At 41.4% G+C, this 19,936-nt stretch overlaps 1 protein-coding gene across 3 annotated transcripts in view; it reads right to left on the bottom strand.

The window, feature by feature from the left end:
• LOC124797869 (bifunctional polynucleotide phosphatase/kinase) overlaps positions 1-19,936 on the bottom strand; it is a 76,440-nt gene that overhangs the window by 11,792 nt on the left and 44,712 nt on the right. For 2 of the 3 annotated variants that reach the window (XM_047260956.1, XM_047260957.1), the window contains one exon: positions 10,167-10,454. In XM_047260956.1, the coding sequence (XP_047116912.1) occupies positions 10,167-10,454 (288 nt within the window). Of the gene's footprint in view, positions 1-4,178; positions 4,419-10,166; positions 10,455-19,936 lie in introns of all 3 variants that reach the window. The other variant, XR_007016890.1, reaches the window with a different exon arrangement.

Here is a 19,936-nt window from a genome sequence, read left to right as displayed (position 1 = left end):
TTGTACATGGTAATTGCTGCTTTTTGCGATGAAAGCACCAGAAAATTAGCTTATTTCACATGCTGCCGTTCTATAATGTCATACGGAAGAATTTTCTGGAGCAATTCCACGCACAGATACAAAGTATTCATTGCACAGAAACATGTTGTAAGGGTAGTATCTGGTGCCCATCTTCGAATTCTATGCACACAACTGTTTAAAATAAAAATTAACATTCTAGCAAGAGCCTCACAACGAAATTAATCTATTATGAAGAATCGGGCACTTTTTGAAAAACAGTAGTTGTATTCATAAACACAACAATAATAACAAAAACAGAGACCACTATCCACAAACTAAAACTATCACATTGAATTTAATGTGTTTGTGATTAACATTAGTTTTGAAAACAAATTTAAATCATTTCTATTTGACAACTTTTTCTACTGCATAGATGAATTTCTCAGTAAATAATGTGTGTGGTTGGGTTCCACTCATCAAGAGAAGATAATGACATATATGACATCACAGCAAGTTGAATGAAACATAACCCATGAAACACGGAAAAAAACTGAACACAAATTACAAAGAAAACCTGCAGATGAATGAACATGGTGCAACAGCACACATAACAAATCAAAAAATTGAACTAGGTTTGAGAGGAAAGCACTGGGCCAGTTGGGAGGGGGAAATACAGGGTGTAGCCGTCAAACCTGCATTTTTTAAATGATTGTAAAATAAACACAGATGCAGATATCAAAATTTTATTCATACAATCTTATCCTATGTTAAAAAATCATTTAAGAAACATCAACTCATTTTTTTCATTGTTTGAAAATAACATCAGCAATATGGCGTCCTTCTCGAACACGGCATTCTCGCAGGTGATTTACGAAGCTGTCCATCACATGATGGAGCATACCCTGAGGAATTTCTCGATTTCCAGCCAGATTCTTGTTTTGTGATCACCAACATGATGAGGTCTTTCTTCGTACACTTTGATCTTAAGGTAACACCATAAGAGAAAATCACAAGCTGTAAGGTCGTTGAACGTGCGGAGGAGGGGGGGGGGGGGGGGGCAATTGCTCCATTCTTGGAAATCTCATGCGGTCTGTGTGACTTGTTGCTCCATCTTGTTGAAATAACGTTTCATCATACACTGCATACTGACAAAGCTGAGGTATGAATAAAGTCCTTAACATTGTCGAGTAGTGCTCAGCATTCACAATAACAGATTGCCCTCTTTCATTCTCAAAAAAATAAGAGCCTATTATTCTTGATGAGGACATTGCACACCAAACTGTTACCTCGGTTGAGTGCAGGGGTTTTTCATGGAGTTGGTGAAGGTTCTGATCACTCCAATATCGAAAGTTCTGTTTGTTCACATATACACTGAGGTGAAAATTTTCCTTGTCACTCATTTTGAGGTTGTGAACAAGCTCCTCATTTTCTTCAATCATTTGCTAAAGACTTTCACAGAAATGCTGTCAGACCATGAAGTCGTTATTATTCAAAGCGTTAACCAATTGGATTTTGTTTGGGTGGTGATGTAAGTCTAACCTCAAAATCCTTCAGACAGTCCTGTCAGAAATTCCAAGCACAACACATTGTCTACGCACTGATCTTCGGGGGGCTTCTTCCCACAGCAATTCTTACACGTTCCACATCCTCGGGTGTACACACTGTCTTCGTTCTTCCACCTCTTTTCCTTATTGTTTCACCAACATTTTCAAAGTTTTTGACCCAAGTTTTTATTGAGTTACAAGAGGCACCGGCCTATTACAATTAATTTGAAAATGCAACTGCAAACGACTCTCAGCAGCTACATAGCTACCGCTTTGGTAAAACACTTTTACTACAAACTACCACTGTTGCTTAGTCCACTTCTCCATGGCTACTGAAATTCTTTGTGTTGGGGAACACAGTGGTCGCCTTGGTTGCTGCCCCCCCCCCCCCCCACTACTTCCAATGCTTCCGTGCACTAATAATAAATGCAGGTTTGACTGCCTGACTGGTGCATCCTGTATGAGGGGAGCAAGGGAGGGGGAGAGGGGGGAGGGAGGGAGAGGGGGGAGGGAGGGAGAGGGGGAGGGAGGGAGAGGGGGAGGGAGGGAGGGAGGGAGAGGGGGGAGGGAGGGAGAGGGGGGAGGGGGCTATTGAAAGCTGTAAATGTTATTGGCAATGTTGTGTGCAGCATGTTCAACAAAGTATTATGAAATTTGGTAGATTAATGCAAGTCGACAGACTGGCTAGTAATCATGTCTTAGGGGGGTGATTGCAGTGCAGTTGGTATGTTATGTGTACGCTTTTGCATAGCATCTCAACTTTGAATACCAACTTTAAAAACTAAGTTGACTTAACAGCACAAAAAATATTTCATTTTGATGAAACTTTGGATCATTATAAGGATTATGTTTAATAATTCAAATTGTAATCGGATTGTTTTTAGCTGAATACTTGTGCCTGTGACTAGTCTGCATTAGGAAACAGTAGGTTGTATGGGATATGTCATGCACCAGGGTCAACCACGTTTACTCTCTCCTCAGTTTTGTGACTGTTAACAGATTGAACCTACATTTTTCCACTGGAACTGGAAAGCCCCAATGTCCCATCTTCTGCCTCTCTAACAATTCCTTGCCCCACACCTCCGAGAAAACAGCAGTACATGGTGTATACACACAAAAGAAAAAAATTCCTGGGTTTCCCCATTTTTTCCATGTTAGGTGACAATGTACTTTCCCTCTGGGCTGTAAAACTTACCGGTCCTTTGAATGGCAAAGATTTTATATACGGGCGTAGAACTTCCCGGCATTTTAGTAAACAAAACCCAGCAAAAAAAAAAACAAAGCATTTAGGAAAGATCTTTGAGTATTTAGGAAAGATCTTTGATGCGCAGAAACACACTGCGTATTTTCATATTACAAAAGCATAAATATGAATTCGACCAAATACGAAGAAATAGCTTCTGAAGCACTGAAATCAATATTGTACTGTGCAACGTACTTTTGTCAGCCAACCATAGCTCATGTCAGATGATTTCACCAGCCAATGACAGCAGATATCCAAAGCAAAGGATGTCATATAGTCAGTCAATAGCAACATCATTGTCAAGTATACTGTGAAAACACAAATGGGGGGTGGGGGAGACAGGACAAAAATTACCAAGAGTAACTGACACACTTTTCAATGACAATCACACCACAGATCATAGTTTTTTGTATTTAAATTAAATAAACAATAATAATAAAAGATAAGAAAAAATGGTGAAGGAAAGAGCTAAAAGACATACTTGTCCTCACTGAAAGCAAATTTTAGAGTGATGAATATAGTAGCTGCACTTGACACATATATGCCCGTTTTATGCTGAACACTTTACAGACAAAGCCAGAGTACAGCATGGACCGTGATCATCTTGACATACGAGCCACCTATCGCTCAAACACTGGAATCATTTCGTATGAGAGCAAGGTACGGAAGTCTCATTGCCTATTGCTTGACAGGTGCTACTTTCTGCTGATTATTTTTACAATTACTTTGAAAGAAGCAGTAGCGAATCTTAGAGCAGTTTGGAGCATGCTTTGGAGAAGAAGAGACAATTTGCTGGGGAAACAGGCAGAAAAGAAGCAAACAGGTACTGCTCTAACTGCAACCTATTTCTCTGCATGCTGCAACACCTTGACTTTTCCAAAGAAAAGCCAATTTTTGTGTGAAATTTTTCAAGAACTCACCTTACACTTTTTCACGGATAGTTATTCTTTTTGCTGTTGTTATTGCTTAAATTGTAATATATGAAAGAACTAAAATAAAAATGAAAAACTAACATTGAAGCTTGGTATTTTTTAGCGTGCGTTACCCTTTAAGTTACACCAAACACAAAGGCGCCAGTAATGATGTCACAAATGGTTGATCATCTGGGCCCAAAATTTTCCTATGTGGCTGGTCCTCAAAGTGTAATGTTTTGAATGAAAGTCAAACACACTTAAATAGGCAAAAGGGGAAAAGAAAACCACAAAGATGCAAGAAATAGGTAGAAGAGGTTAAAACAAAAAAGCAGGTTACCATGGCTGGCTGACCATGAGGAAAAAGGAAAAGCCAGCCACTCTGCAACACATTAAACCTCCACCCCGAAAGCATTACGGTGGAGGACACACAGGGACAAAGGACATGAGCTAAAACTTAGAGCTAATGATAAAACTCACCCTCACGAATAAAACGTAAAACTAAAGCTGCTGTTGAGGCATTGTCGCCCAACACCGAAGGTAGGGTGCTGGGAAAGTTAAAAGTCCGCCACAGAGCAGCGTAAAGTGGGCAGTCCAGCAAGAGATAGACAATCGTCATTCGTGAGCCACAGCGACACTGAAGCGGGTCCTCACAATGGAGGAGGTAATCATGCGTCAGCCACGTATGGCCATTGCAGAGCTGACAGAACCACAGAGTCCCTGCAAGAGGCGTGCATGGTGGTCTTTATTTTGGTATTATTCTCTCATTTTATGTTTTATTGTCGCAGTAGTTGGCTAAAGTACAATTCTTTGTTAGAATACCACTTCTTACCCACTAAAATTACAAAATGGTAATGGAAAACTTAAACAACGAACACTTCCCAAAATTCTAAAAAATTGCCCTGTTCTTCCTGAGTTTCGAGCGTATACACATTGCAGTAGCACAAACTGAAAGCTTGTGCATTTTTCCACAAACAGTAGCACACATAATTTAAAGACAGACATTTAAATTTTCAATATAATCAATTATGTTGTTCGTTAGGAAATGATTGAAAGTTTCATGATATGCTCTGCTGGGTCATTCTGAAACAATGTAGCAAACAGTTTGCCTGGCTGCCTCAAAGTCGCATTTTGAAAACATAACTTTACCGCATCTGTGAGGAGAGTCCTCGCATCTGCCTTGATTGGTGCATATTCTGTTAATCACTGTCCACATTCTGCATGATTGGTCGAAGGCAAGGAACTTCTTTCCTGTGCAGAGCAAATTTTGGCAGTGTGGAGTGCAACCCTCCACTCTCATTCTCATGACTTGGTTAAGATTGAGACGTGTGCAGTTCCATGGCTGTTTTCATGGATAATTCCTTGATAGAAACCGGTTTCTATCTAGGAAAATTGCATCTTGATGGATTAGGAGCTGCAGGTTGCCTTGTATGCATTTAAACTCATGAAGAATAACTGCTTTTCATTGACAGCCATGATTCTATAAGTGCAATAAACAAATTCCTTTCTTTGGTAGATTTTTAATGCCCTCCATAGTGTTAAGTGTTCTCTTTCAAATGAAGGAGTCATTTTTGCCACACCTCATATCTGTTTATAAGTGTCTAACATTGGTCAGGCTTTAAACACACAAACAAAATTACAAAAGTCAAAGACCTACGCAAGAAAACGCATGGAACCAACACATCATTAGCAGAAGAAAATATAGCAGACACTTGATTTGAAACCATGGGAAGAAACAAGAAAGATCAAAGAAACGTCTAGGGGTAAATCTGGTTACATGCGAGGAAATGCACACACCTGACGCCTGACGTTTATTTTATTTTTATTCAATTGGAGCTGTAAGTCAATGACGAAGCTAGATGATATATTATAATAAATACAGAACTTTTTTAAATAATTTAGAATAATAATACACTGAATCAAATACCAGAATGAACACATACATCAAAAGAGTTATTTCATTAACTGTTAATAATGAGCAATAATGAGGGAAAGGTCAGCCATGGCCTGTATGTAGGAACCATCTTAACATTTCCTAGAATTGGGAAAATTCAACTCACAAGAGACATTTCCTTAGAATTGGGAAAATTCAGCTCACAAAAGACTGATCCAATAGACATGTCGAAACCTGCCCTGAAATTTTTTACCCACGAAGAAGACAAGAAGAGAAACTCACTACCAAAATATTAGCTGCTAAGAGGCACTGCAAGTATTTTGTAAAAAATATTGAAGTTGCGCATTTTTGTCGCACGAAGAACAGCTTATAACAGCAGTTTGGACAGTCCTGCCCACCTAGTTTGCGACTCGGCAAATCACTCACGCAGTGGCCATGTAACAGAATTATCCGGAGTTCACAGACACCAATTTTAAGCACCTAAAGTCTGGTTTACAATGGAACAAATGGAAGCAAACACGTGTGAATGAGCATTTGCAGAAAATTCACTACCATTCGCTTGTATATGGGTTGAATCGTTTATACCAGAGGGAATGGAAGAGAACACGAGGTAGCAAACATTGCCTATGAATGCCGTGTTATTAGTTTCTGGAGCTAATATTCGGCATACAGGATACAACTCTATCTCGTTAGAGCCACAATGCAAAACACTGCTATTCAGTTAGGATAATTTTGCATGGTGAACATTTTTCCTGGCTTCTCATTACCATTGAGGATGAAATTTATAAACAGAACACTAATTACCAATATCAGCATCATCTCAAGACACAACACAGCTAGCGTTTCCATTATGCATGTAATGTCTAATGGTCATACTCCCCCCCCCCCAAAAAAAAAGTCTAGTGTCAAAGTACCCGCTTCGTGATCCGGAGAGTAAGGGGACAAATCCCGTTCAGACCACAACTTTTTCAATATGATTTTTAACCAAGCATTCACTTCTCACAGATGTTGGAGGGGTCACAAAAGACATGTGGTTTGGATTCCACATTAAACTGCAAGTCTCCATTTTCCGATTAGGAGGAGGAGGAGGATATTAGTGTTTAACGTCCCGTCGACAACGAGGTCATTAGAGACGGAGCGCAAGCTCGGGTGAGGGAAGGATGGAGAAGGAAATCGGCCATGCCCTTTCAGAGGAACCATCCCGGCATTTGCCTGAAGCGATTTAGGGAAATCACGGAAAACCTAAATCAGGATGGCCGGAGACGGGATTGAACCGTCGTCCTCCCGAATGCGAGTCCAGTGTGCTAATTTCCGATTAGGTAACTGGAAGGTTAGGGACACGCAAGTAGCTGCAGTGGTATCCAGTTGAAAGACCTGCAAGAGACCTACTGAATACACCAGACAGAATTCTCTTTTGCTCGTGCTTGTTAGCCTGTTTGCTCCAGTGAAAACCTGGCTTAAACTATACGAACATTTTTTTTTAATAATGTACATGTAATTCTGATAAAAGTGGGTAGCAGAGAAAAGAAAATCGTAGCAGTGTTTGATGTTACAGACGACTTCCATCAATGAGGACTTGTAATTTGTTGAAATGAAATGTGTCTTGCAACACTACATTTTATAACAATTCCTGTAGTACATTCCTTATAATAATGTTTGAATACTTTACATTTGACTATCAGTGATACAGTTCTTTGTTTACTCCCTGTAATCATCAAAAAAATGCGAATTGTCTATTGAATGACAAAAACAAACATCGTTCTTGCACCAGGCGCACCGGACAAAGGAAAATTGATGCAATCAGGCATTTCACTGTAACCACTAGTTTTATTTGGATAGACCTCGAACGGAGTCAGAAATGGTCCCAGCCACTGTTCTGCATACTGCGCTGCATACCAGGCATACATGATCAAATTCATGAAGTGTGGCGAAGAAAACTGGTAATGCACAATTGAGTAGCATACTGTTCCGCTGATAAACCTGAAATGAGAGAGAGGCATCGGAAATTATGATGTCTGATAATTTCCTGAAAAATGCTTTTCACTGTCCAAAAAAATTCTTTATCGAGAGGTTGAATCACACTAGTAGTTCTAGGTGGAATCCACATTACATCTGCAGATTTTTCGTCATCCTTCACAAAAACAGAGGTGTCATCGTGTCCAGGCCATGAATCCAAGAAAAGCAATGAATTAGTTTCTGCAACTGAATGAAATACTGAAAATTATTCTTTCCCATTTTTCGCTATGTCAATTACAATATTTTTGCACCTAAACAGTCCATTTTTTTTATTTTCAGTACTAATTTGCCTTGAGGTTCCTGAAGACAGATATACAACTGCAGAAAGAGTAAACCACTCCTACTTATCACTGGCATTGTCATATATGAATGTCTCATTGCATTCATTGATTGGGCAACTCACTCCGTCTTTTTCTCACCTCAAAATGACAAAGTGCAGTGTGCATACAGTTCTTTCACGAAACCTGACTGATCAGCACTATAAACAGCAGTTGCGGGGATAACAGCAAGTTTCAACCTTACATCAGCTATGAATTTCTCCATAGCATTGTCTGTCACCGGCAGCTGCTGTACACGTTTACCTGACGGAGACTTGGTAATTTTGCAACTTCCTATTCTGTACGATTTCTTGAACCTGCATAGCCAGGTCAATGAAGCCTGAAAATTAGTAATGTTCATGTCAGATGCAATTTGGAGAGCCAGTCTCTTAAATCTCTATCAGTAACGGTGCATAGCCTTTCACGAGCAGTTCTAAATCTTTCCTACAGTTTTTCATTCAGATGGTATCGGGTTTCCATTTGTTGCATATTTCTTACTTCATGCAACTCATTCTTCCATTTGTACAGTTCAAGCTCTGACTTGATTAAACAGAAACACCTTTGCACACTGTGTGACTTCAAGCATTTTTTCCCTTCTTCATTTAACCAATATTTCACAGGCTTTTCGTTGTTTTTTTTTTTTTTTTTTTTTTTTTTTTTTTTTTTTTTTTTTTTTTTTTTTTTTTTTTTAGGCTTTGAAGGTATCCTCCTTCAGAACTGCTACTGGCACAACTGACGTCATCCAAATCACAATCCATGGAATTGCCACGGTCATTTCCTATTTTTTATAACATATCCACAATTTCAAATGAAATGTCAATATTATTTGAATGGACGTTATGGAAATCAACTAAAGAACAACAAATATGTATGTCCTCAGGAGCAGTAGGTGATTTTGGCTGGAAACCACATTCTTTATGTCTGGCGAAAAGTTCTCGGGCTTCCAGCCGGGTGGCGGTGTCTTCAAACTGCGACGTTTCGACGAGTGACATACTCATCATCTTCTGGCGAAGTGCCGAGACTTCGCGGATGCCGGTCCCTTTATACCTGCGGTGTGCCCCCCACCACCTGGCCGCGGGAGGCTGGGTCCAGAGGAGCCGGCGGGCGGGATGGAGGGGAAAGCGGGTGCGCCGTTCGTGTCTCCGTCAGAGCATTCTGATCGCGTCTCGTGAGCTGGACGGTTCTTGTTGCGTTCCTGGCCGCAATACGCCAGGAACGCAACAAGAACCGTCCAGCTCACGAGACGCGATCAGAATGCTCTGACGGAGACACGAACGGCGCACCCGCTTCCCCCTCCATCCCGCCTGCCGGCTCCTCTGGACCCAGCCTCCCGCGGCCAGGTGGTGGGGGGCACACCGCAGGTATAAAGGGACCGGCATCCGCGAAGTCTCGGCACTTCGCCAGAAGATGATGAGTATGTCACTCGTCGAAATGTGGCAGTTTGAAGACACCGCCACCCGGCTGGAAGCCCGAGAACTCTTCGCCAGCTGTATACGCCGGGAAAGCATACATTCACATTCACATTCTTTATATTTCACCATCGCTAAATTGAGAACGTTAATTGGATTCCACATTACTGTGAGACTGGAAGGGAAAAAAAGGTACTACTGGCAGGCATGCCTTACGAAAGCACAATAAATATTAATTCAGCTTTATCTATATTGTCAGTACTTACCAATATTGCAAAAAGCAACTGATAATATGTAATAGAAGTTACTTGAGTGGCTAATTTGAGAGAATAGTAACTGTGTACTGTAGTGTCAGAGAAGCTATCGACGAAAGGTAACCTGAAACATCCTTTACAAATCCTAGTTGCACATGCGCAGTTGCTACAGCGCCAGTAGGGGTGTACATTTCTCCCACCGCCTGGCATGCTACGAATTTGGCAATTTTCAACTATTTTTCTTTTAATACTTGCAGCGCCTCTTAGCAGCTAAAATTCTGACAGTGAATTTCTTTCGCTCTCTTCTTCGTGTGTAAAAAATTTCAGGGCAGGTTTCAATTTTGTTCACTAAGATGAAACAATAGATCTTCACCTGGTATAGCACACCTCTTCAGTGCTCTTCACTCTAAAACATACGTCCCAGTGACAATCAACTTATGATTTTTTGCTACACAATATGATCCCTTGCAAGAAAGTTGTGTACAATGTAACATTTCTGAGGTATGGAAACACCCTGCTCTCTTGTTCAGTGATTAATTCTACCACAACTGCACACAGAAAACATCAAATACAATTACCTTATTATTGTGTCTAGAATTCTCCACAGATGTTGCAAGAATAAAGCAGCGACATTTAACACCATATTTTTTAGCTGCTTCTATATACCTTTTCCTTGATTCTTTGTCTGGATTTGTATTGTCAATGACAACACGTTTGCCTTTCTTTAGGGCATCTTCCATTGAAGAGACACATTTCTGCCAAGATCCCAAAGTGTCTCTATTTACATGCACATATCCTTTTGGTACCAAATGTGTTTTTGCAAAAAAACTTTTTCCAGAGCCTGGACCACCAACCAGAATTACAGCCTGGAAAAGAACTGTATTATTCATATGCTTCTTACAGAGATATATGACAGCCTGCTACACATTTAACTTAATAATCATATACATTATACAACTGCACTTTCTTGTGATAGGTGGTGAAAAAGTATTTTACAGAGAACTATTATAATTATCTATCTCCAACTCCTTTCTTGCACTTTCTGACACTCCAGATTCAAGGTCCGAGACCCTTCTCCTTCCCTCCAACATCTGTACATCTTGTATTATCTTCTTATTATTATAGTGCACTCATATAGTGACAGATTTAATAACAACTTACATCAACATAGGATATTGTATTATTATATTTGATGAATACTCACTCATCATATATAAGCCACCTGATAACACATTTATAAATTATTTTATTTTTCAAAACTGACATTGCTAATATATAAACAATGTAAATACAATACACATCTTCACTGAGAATGTTGGGCAAGGGCTATTATGTTAGAAATTGGGCTGTTGTTACAACATACACATTGAAAATGTGCACCAGATGTGGCAGAAACTGCTGAGTGTGATCGTGACACACCTACTTATCAGAGATATTGGGTTGGGAGAAGGTGCAGCCTCTGCATTCACCAGTTTGTAAACATTAGAGTGGCTTGCCAAAATCAAGCCTACTCCCATTCAATGAGCATGACGTGCTGTTAAATCGGTCGGCTAGAGAAAACAGCACCACACAGCTTTGCAACAAAACAGATGATATTGTAAAACCAAGAAATATTTCGTAGCATTTTAATATAGTTTTGAGACCATTAATTATATTTTTTTATTGTTTCACATGGCTTCAATAACTATTCTAGTTCCTTGTTGTTGGATCTTTAATAATAATTAATACCTATTTTCAATAACGAAACAGGGATCATTTAGTTCCAGATCATTATAAAATAAAAATATTTAAATGATAATTGTCATTGCCACTTTTCACTTAAGTGGCTTTTGGATCTTCCCTTTTTGAGCTGAAAGCTATCCACCTTGTACAACAATAGACAAATAATCAAATAACATTAACTGTCAATGTTTGTATCTGTATGTACAGTATGCTTGTGTTAATGTGCAATTATTGCAGGCAAATTAATAGAAGAAAGGTAAAACTGAAATTGGGAACAGTGTAAAACAGGTTCTTCTTCTTCTTCTTCTTCTTCTTCTTCATCATCATGTGGGAATCAGCTTCCGGAGGAGAGGAAAAAAAGAAGACCCAGCAGTGCTGAAGGAGATAATGTATAGGCTAAGTGGAAAACTGTGTTGTCTGATGCTGTGTATTAGTCCACATATGGTTTAAAAAATACTATTCAGTTTGCTCAAATGCCTGAGTATTTTTCTTTGGTGGCATATTGCAACATGGCGTGTTTAATAACACTGTAAAATATGCTACAGGGACAAAAATAAAACTAAACTAAACTAAATTATCATTGTTTTCCCGCATAATGTAGATTAACTGGCATGAATTTGTCAGGTTAATTAAAACTTTCTTGACCATATCAAAATTACAGAAGATGAGGGTTTATTGACATTTTCTGCCCAACTGCACACTTTCATAATCTCTTCTGTAATTGTTCTGGAAACCAAAGTCACGAAAGGTATACAACAGGATTGTTCATTGCCACCACCAATTTTTAATTTGTATACTGATAGCGAGGAAAGTGCTGGCGGAATGTGAATAACAGTAGTCGACAGGCACACACAAAAAAGAATGAAAACTTGCTAGCTTTCTGTTGACACACAAAAAACACACACACACACACACACACACACACACACACACACACACACACACACACACACACACAGAGAGAGAGAGAGAGAGAGAGAGAGAGAGAGAGAGAGAGAGAGCTGTGCACGTACATTGTGCCGACTGGACACACATTACTGCAATTGCAGTTTGGCAGATGGACTGAAGCAGGGTTGTGTTTGATGGGGTGGCTAGAGGGAGAAAGAAACAGAGAAATCAGGAAGAATGGTTGGGGACGGGTAGCTAGCAGTTCATGGGGAGGCAGCAGGTTGCTGGCTTGCGATGCAGGAGAGAAGGGCGGTAGGTGCATGTACTGGGCATGTGATATGCGGTTACTGGAGCTGGTGATCTGCTGTGCATAATGAAGATGACGTGGAGGCAGGGACTGAGAAGGAGCGACACGACAGAGGAAGGGGAACTGTAGGGTAGAGAATGTGAGGATAGTGGGTTAACAGAGACTCAGCCAAGGGGGACTACAGGAAAGCAGCACGATGTGTTGCAAGGACAACTCCCGTCTTCACAGTTCAGAAAAGCTGGTGCTGGAGGGAAGGCTCCACATGGCACAGGTTTCGAATCGGCCACTGAACTCGACCATGTTGTGATCAGCATCATGTTGTGCCATCAGGTGGTCAATTTTTGTTCTTTGTCACAGTTTGACTGTGGCCATTCATTCTGATGGATAGCTGATTAGTTGTCATGCTGACACAAAAAGCTATGCAGTGATTGCAGCAGAGTTGGTATATGGCATGGTTGCTTTCACAGGTGGCCCTGCCTCTGATGGGATAAATGGGTGACAAGTCTGGAGTAGGAAGTGCTAGGTTGGTGAAATGGGAAGGCCTTGCATATGGATCTTCCACAGGGATATGACCCCTGTGGCAAGGGTTAAGAGTGGGAGTGGTTTAGGGATAGACCAGGATGTTGTGTAGGTTGAGTGGGTGACACAATATCATTTTGTGAGGGCTGGGAAGGATCTTGGGTAGAATGTCCTTCGTTTCCGGGCATGATTATAGATAACCAAAGCCCTGGTGAATGATATGGCTCAATTGCTCCAGTCCAGGGTGGGAATCAAGTGATGGGGGTTCACTCCACTGTTGTAGCTGAATCTTTGAGGTTTTGGGAAAATTAAGATTGTTTGAGGATATGTGTGTGTGTGTGTGTGTGTGTGTGTGTGTGTGTGTGTGTGTGTGTGTGTGTGTGTGTGTGTGTGTGTGCGCGCGCGTGTGTTTGAGTTGTGGGAGGGGGGGGAGGGTGTGAGTGCCTGTCTGTTAAGTCCCTCCTAAGATCTTCACCATGCTAAACAAGGGAATTCTGATCACTGCAGATACATTGCCTATGGGTGACCAGACTGTAAGGGAGCGGTTTTTTGGTGTGAAAGGGGTGACAGCTGTCAAAAAGCAGGTACTGTTGATGGGAAGTCGGCTTAACATCGTCAGAGGTATCAGTGGAACCATCAGAGACATGGAGGTCAATATTGAGGAAGGTGGCATATTTCATTGAGGATCGCAAAGTGAAGTGGATGAGTGAGATGACATTGATGTTGTGGACGAGTGAGGATAGGATGTCTTGGCCCTGAGTCCAGATCATGAAGATATCCTTAATTAACCAGAACCAGACAAGTGGTTTGGCATTTTGGGAGCCTAGGAAGGCTTTTTCTAGATTGTCCATAAACAAGATGGCATAGGAGTGTGCTATACAGGTGGCCATGGCTGTGCTGTGGGTTTGTTTATATACCTTCCTCTCAAAGGAGAAGTAACTGTATTTGAGTATATAGCTGGTAAGGTATTTGAGCAATGAGGTAGTGGGTTTAGAATCTGAAGGATTTTGGGGGAGATAGTGTTCAATAGTGGCAAGACCATTGGGATGAGGGATTTTGATGTTTGAGATGGCATCAATAGTAACAAGAAGGGATCCAGGTAGTAAAGGGGTGGGGGTACAGTTCAGAGTAGGTGAAGGAAGTGGTTAATATCTTTGATGCAACAGGCTAGGATTTGGGCAACTGGTTGGTGTTAGTCCACAAGAAGAAAAATTCTTACAGGGGGGACATCATAAGCTGCTACTATGAGGTATCCAGTATTCTTGGATTTGTGGATTTTGGGTAGCATGTAGAAGGTGGGTATGCAGGGTGTTTGCTGGGGTGAGGTGGGTGATGGATGCCGAGAGATTCTGGGATGGTCCTAAGGATTTAAGCAGGGATTGGAGGTTATTTTGGACTGGAGTGGGATCACTATGGCAAAGTTCATAGGTGCAGTAGTCAGACAACTGGTGGAGGCCTTTGGTGAAGTTGTCACTGTTATTCATCATGACAGTGGTGAAGCCATTGTCTGCAGGGAGGACGATTAAAGCTGGATCTGTTTGGGATTGTGAATGACAGTCCTTTCCTCTTGCTGAGAGGTTTGCGTTCTTGGGAACGGACATGGGGAAGCCTGGCGAGGCCAAGTTAAGAGGGAAGTAATTCCTGGAAGGTGACCAGGGAGTGATAAGGTGGGATGGGAGAGGGTCATAGTTGGATGATGGTATGAATTGCAAAAGGCATGACTCAATGCTGTGATTAGGCTGGAGGAATTGGTAGCAAAGAAGTCTTTCCACTCTAAGGATCGGGAGAAGGATTGTAAATCTATGAACAGTCTAGCATGATTAAACTTTGTTGGGCTGAAGTTGAGGTCTTTTGCCAGGAGTTGGGATTGGAAATGGTATAGGGATGGACCAGGATGTTGGGGAGGTTGGGCAGATGATCGAAAAACGCTTGTTTTTTTTTTTTTTTTAGGGCGCACAACTTCAATGGTCATTAGCGCCCTGACTACTCTAAGAATGCACCGCGAGGCACAAGTTGACCACAACAACTAAAAGGGAAAACACGATAAAAGACAGACTGACAGGCATAGGATTAAAAAACAGCATCATCAAATGTCCTTAGCGAGGTTTGTCAAATTGATAAAACGAAGAACACGAGCAGCTGCTCGTGGGTCATCCGCTAAAATGGCATCGAAAGTATTTGGCAGGTTAAGATCGAGGCGCAGTGTGTTAAGATCTGGACAGGACATTAAAATGTGTCTAACCGTCAGCAAGTGCCCACATGGGCAGAACGGCGCCGGCGCAGCCGTCAGCAGATGGCGATGGCTGAACCGGCGAAAAACGCTTGTGAGGGCTGGGAAGGATCTTCTGCAGAATGTCCCTCATTTGCAGGCATGATAATAGACACTCAAAGCCCTGGCAAAGGATGCGGTTCAGTTGCTCCAGTCCAGGGTGAAATCGGGTGATGAGGATATGGGTGCTGTGGAGGGTTGATTGAGTGCTCACAGTGAGTAGCATAGGTGTTGATGGATAATGGTGTACCAAGGTAGGAGTACAATTTCAACAGGTTGGATAATTTATGGAGGCGATGCCTGGGGCATTCTTCCAAATGTTGGCTAAGAAGAGTTTCAATTTGGAAGATGTGGTATAAATAGTTGGGACTGCAAAGTAACAATATCTTGTGGAAGGAGAAAGGATGGATCTGGGATGCCTGCGCCAAGGAGATGTGTTTCTGCAGTGCCAGGTTTGTGAGGGATGAAAAGATGACGGTCATTGTTAAAGCAGGAGTGTGATACAGAGGAAGGAATTTTTATCATTGGGCCACTGGGGGGGGGGGGGGGGGGGGGGCACTTTGGCACCATTTAAGGAACATGATGTGGGACTGGGTCTTAGCCGGGGTGTCAGTACCTTCCTGAACTGATGCAGACAGATGGAACAGGGATTTACTCAGGATGAGATGTTGCTTGGAAAATGTGAAATGATGCGGGAAATGGATAAATGAAAACATTAGTTGGTTGTAAAGCGAACTAGATAACAAGGACTGGATTCGGGGAGTGCCAAAGCCAGAAGAAATTGTTCTCGGTGCAGTAAGACAGTTCTGTAATGTAAGAACATTTGCTTGCAGATAAGTTGTCAAATCATGAGCAGGAAAGAAAAAGGTGTAAAATTCTAACTGTGACCTCTGATGGTTGGGTTGTAGGATAGCACACAGTGCAGTCAAAATGGCTGCAACAGACGGTATGAGCTGTCAGCATGTCATGCGCGAATACATTAGCTGCGGCCAGTGATGCATGTGCATAATGAATGTCTGAAGGAAAACATAGGGAAAGATGTGGAGAGACAGTAAGGAAAAGTCAATGGCCCAAATCACATATCTGGCTTAGAGTCACTGATAATAGCTTCATGATTTGGGCTCAGGTCCGAGACACATTACCCTGATTACCTAACAACCTCAACACCTGCTCTCTCACTGGCTTCACTTGGTCCTCCTCAAACCAATGTGTCACCAACAATACCCACTTTTTGACATCTTCCACATCAAAAAAATCACACATACAGGCATTACCTCCTCAAACCTAGTCATTAATCCTCCTACCATCCCCATGAATCAGCTAAAAAGGAGCACCCTCTTCATCATCCAATATCACCTTGAACTGGAGCAACTAAACCATATCCTTCACCAGGGCTTTAATTACCTATCATAATGCTCGGAAATGAGGGACCTTCTATCCAAGATTCTTCCCAGCCCTCCTAAAGCGATGATCCATCGCCCACCCAACCCTAGGCCATCCTTATGTCACTCCCACTCTCAACCCTTGCTGCAAAGGTCATATCCCTGTAGAAGACCCAGGTGCAAGGCTTGTCCAATTCGCTAACACAGCACTTCCTTCTCCAGTCCCGTCGCATGCTTATCTTATCCCATGAGAGGCAGGGCCAGCTGTGAAAGCACCTATATCATATGCCAATTCTGCTGCAACCACTGCACAGCTTTTCATGTTGGCATGACGACCAAACGGCTGTCCACTAGAAATGGCCACTGCCAAACTGTGAACAAGAACAAAGTTGACCATGCAAGGCACAACATGCTGCTGAGAACTACTTGGTTGAGTTTGATAGCTGCTTCACAACCCATGCCATGTGGATCTTTCCCTCCAGCACCAGCTGTTCTGAACTGCGAAGGTTGAAGTTATCCTTGCACTGAACTTCTGTAAACCTCATGGCCTCCAACTTCACCAAACCTCTGTTCTCACACACTCTTTTCGAAAGTTTCCTCTTCCTCTGTTCTTTCATCTCCTCCCAAACCAAGCCACCATGTTTTTTTCCATCATGTAGCAACACTTCACCAGCTACAGTACTGCCTACCGCGTGCACTTGTCACCTCTCCATCCTGCATTCCTAGCCACCACACCTGTTGCCTTCCTACAAGCCATTAGCTACCCATCCCCAACCTGTCCTGTTCCCCTCCTCTTTCTCCATCTACCCACCCCACCCCAGTCCACTTGCCCAACTGCGATCTTGACATTGTTTGTCTAGCCAGCACTATGTCTGCAATACACACATAAACAATAAGGAAACTATTGTAATTATATACAACAGATAGGCATGCCAGATGGTTAAATGTTGAATATGGATGAGAGACTTTTGAGGAGATGAATAAATTTCATTATGAGGTGTGACAAAAAAGTAACGGAAATTTTTTAATTTCGCTGGCTTTGTAAATCTGATGGCATTTTTTTTCATATGTTTGTGTTTTCAGCTGTTCTGAATATTTAATTTATTGCTCACAGTCAAAAAGGTTATACGCATTTTCTAATGCTCAGGAATTTTTACTTTCGAAAAAGATGGCTCATAGAATTTGCATTAAATTTTGCTTGAAAAATGGAATAAAGTGCAGTACCACATATGAAATGTTGACTGTGACTTTCCATGAACCTATGATGAATAAGACAAGAATTTACGAGTGAAATAAACATTTCAAAAAGGGCTGAGTAGACGCTGAAGACTACAAATGTCCTGGATGCCCTAGCACACCAATAACTGACAACAGGGTGGAAGAAGTAAGGAAAGTCATTCAGGAAAATATTCCAATCACCATCAGAAAAAATTACTTATTTATGTTTGCGTGTCCTTCAGCTCATGCCAAGCAGTTTTTTCGGATGTTTTGGGCATGAAATGTGTAGCAGGAAAGTTTGATCCAAAGTTGCTGAATTTCGACCAGAAACGACATCTCTCAGGAATTGCTGAATGAAGTAGACAACAACCTAGGACTTCTAAATGTGGTTCTGATAGGTGACAAAACATAGGTATACAGATACGACGTCAAAACCCAAAACCCAATCGTCCTAATGGAAACAGCCCGGAGAGCCAAGACTGAAAAAAATTCAACAAGTTCGATCACATTTGATGGTTCTTCTCTCTGTTTTCTTCAATTACAATAGGCTAGTGCATCAGGAGTTCCTCCCTTATGGTCATACAGTCAAATAAGGAATACTAAAAAAGCCTCAACAACCATATTCACCGGACATGGCCGCCTGCAACTTCTTTCTATTCCCCGGGGCTGAAGAGAGGCATTAATGGATGTCATTTTGCCACCACTGATGAGATAAAAACAAAATCACTGAAACAGCTGAACACCATAATGAAAACAGAGTTCCATAAGTGCTTAAAAGATTGGAAAAAGTGCTGGCACATGTGTATTATGTCTGAGGGGGATTACACTGAAGGAGACGAAGTTGATGTTGATGAATAAATAAAGATTCTTTAAGAAAATCAAAATTCCTGTTGTTTTATGATCACACTTCTTATGTCGGAAGTAGAACAGAAAAAGAAGAAAGACGCAAGATAGACAAATTAGCACACATTCCACAGGGCAAAAAGGTTTTCTGCTACATTTGAAGCACAGTTCCATACAGTACAAAACACAGAGGGTGAAGAAGAGAGGAATAAATTAATTACAGAAGACTGTTGGAAATCAGATGGAACAGTTGGGAAAGGAATAAAGACTTGCTACATGAGGTCAATTATTAAAACTACCACATAAAGAAGAGATTAACTGGAAAAGTATTACAAAAGGGGTCACTGCTGTAAACTGTGGTTGAAAGGATAGCAGAAGAAAAGAATCACAGGAGACATGCCTAGACGTGTGTTCATAAAGGCATATCATCAATAATAAGGGATGAATGAAAGGCTGAAATGATAGGGATCGCTGACACCTAATAAGAATGAAGAAATCCATCAAATTAACAATAGTGTAGATAATTGAAATAATCATCGTCCTACAGCCTTCAGCTTCAGACCTGCCATGTGACAAGATCAAAAGGTGATGTTTAAAGCTTTCCTGGCGTACTGATTGTTTCATAAAAACACGGGAGAACTGCCGGATATCAGTAACGTCCTGCCACGATATTTCGGCGCAGAGTCTTCTGGCCAACAAAGATCAAAAGGTGTCCATGTACTGTTATTTGGCAAAAAAATGGGCATTTTTCTGTATCCATGATGCCTTGTAGTAGCCCAAGCAATTTTTTCAGAGCTCTCACAAGGTTAGAGTCATTGACAATCCTCTCACTTTTATCCCCCCGACAAACTACTTTTCTCTCTCTCTCTCTCTCTCTCTCTCTCTCTCTCACACACACACACACACACACACACACACACACACACACACTGAATTTCCACTTAACATAACTGGGAAACATTTAAAAGCAATAGTTTTGGCAAAGGTAAGTGACCTACGGACCAAATCAATCTGAAATGTGACACATAGGAACAGTTTGAAACAGAAAAATTTTGAAATAACCCCTATTCTTTGGAACTCTTCAAAATAAATTGTTGTTAATCTTGTTCCTTTTGAGCACTACCTCCGGCACATACTTTCTACTCTGAAACCTATAACCTGTCAACACAACAGTACAATGCAAGACTGATTACTTTCTGT

The sequence above is a fragment of the Schistocerca piceifrons genome, chromosome 5 (genome assembly GCF_021461385.2).
Source record: "Schistocerca piceifrons isolate TAMUIC-IGC-003096 chromosome 5, iqSchPice1.1, whole genome shotgun sequence".
Lineage (NCBI taxonomy): Eukaryota > Metazoa > Arthropoda > Insecta > Orthoptera > Acrididae > Schistocerca > Schistocerca piceifrons.
Note: the sequence above shows the minus strand (reverse complement) of the source record. Positions and strands in the feature narration are given on the sequence as shown.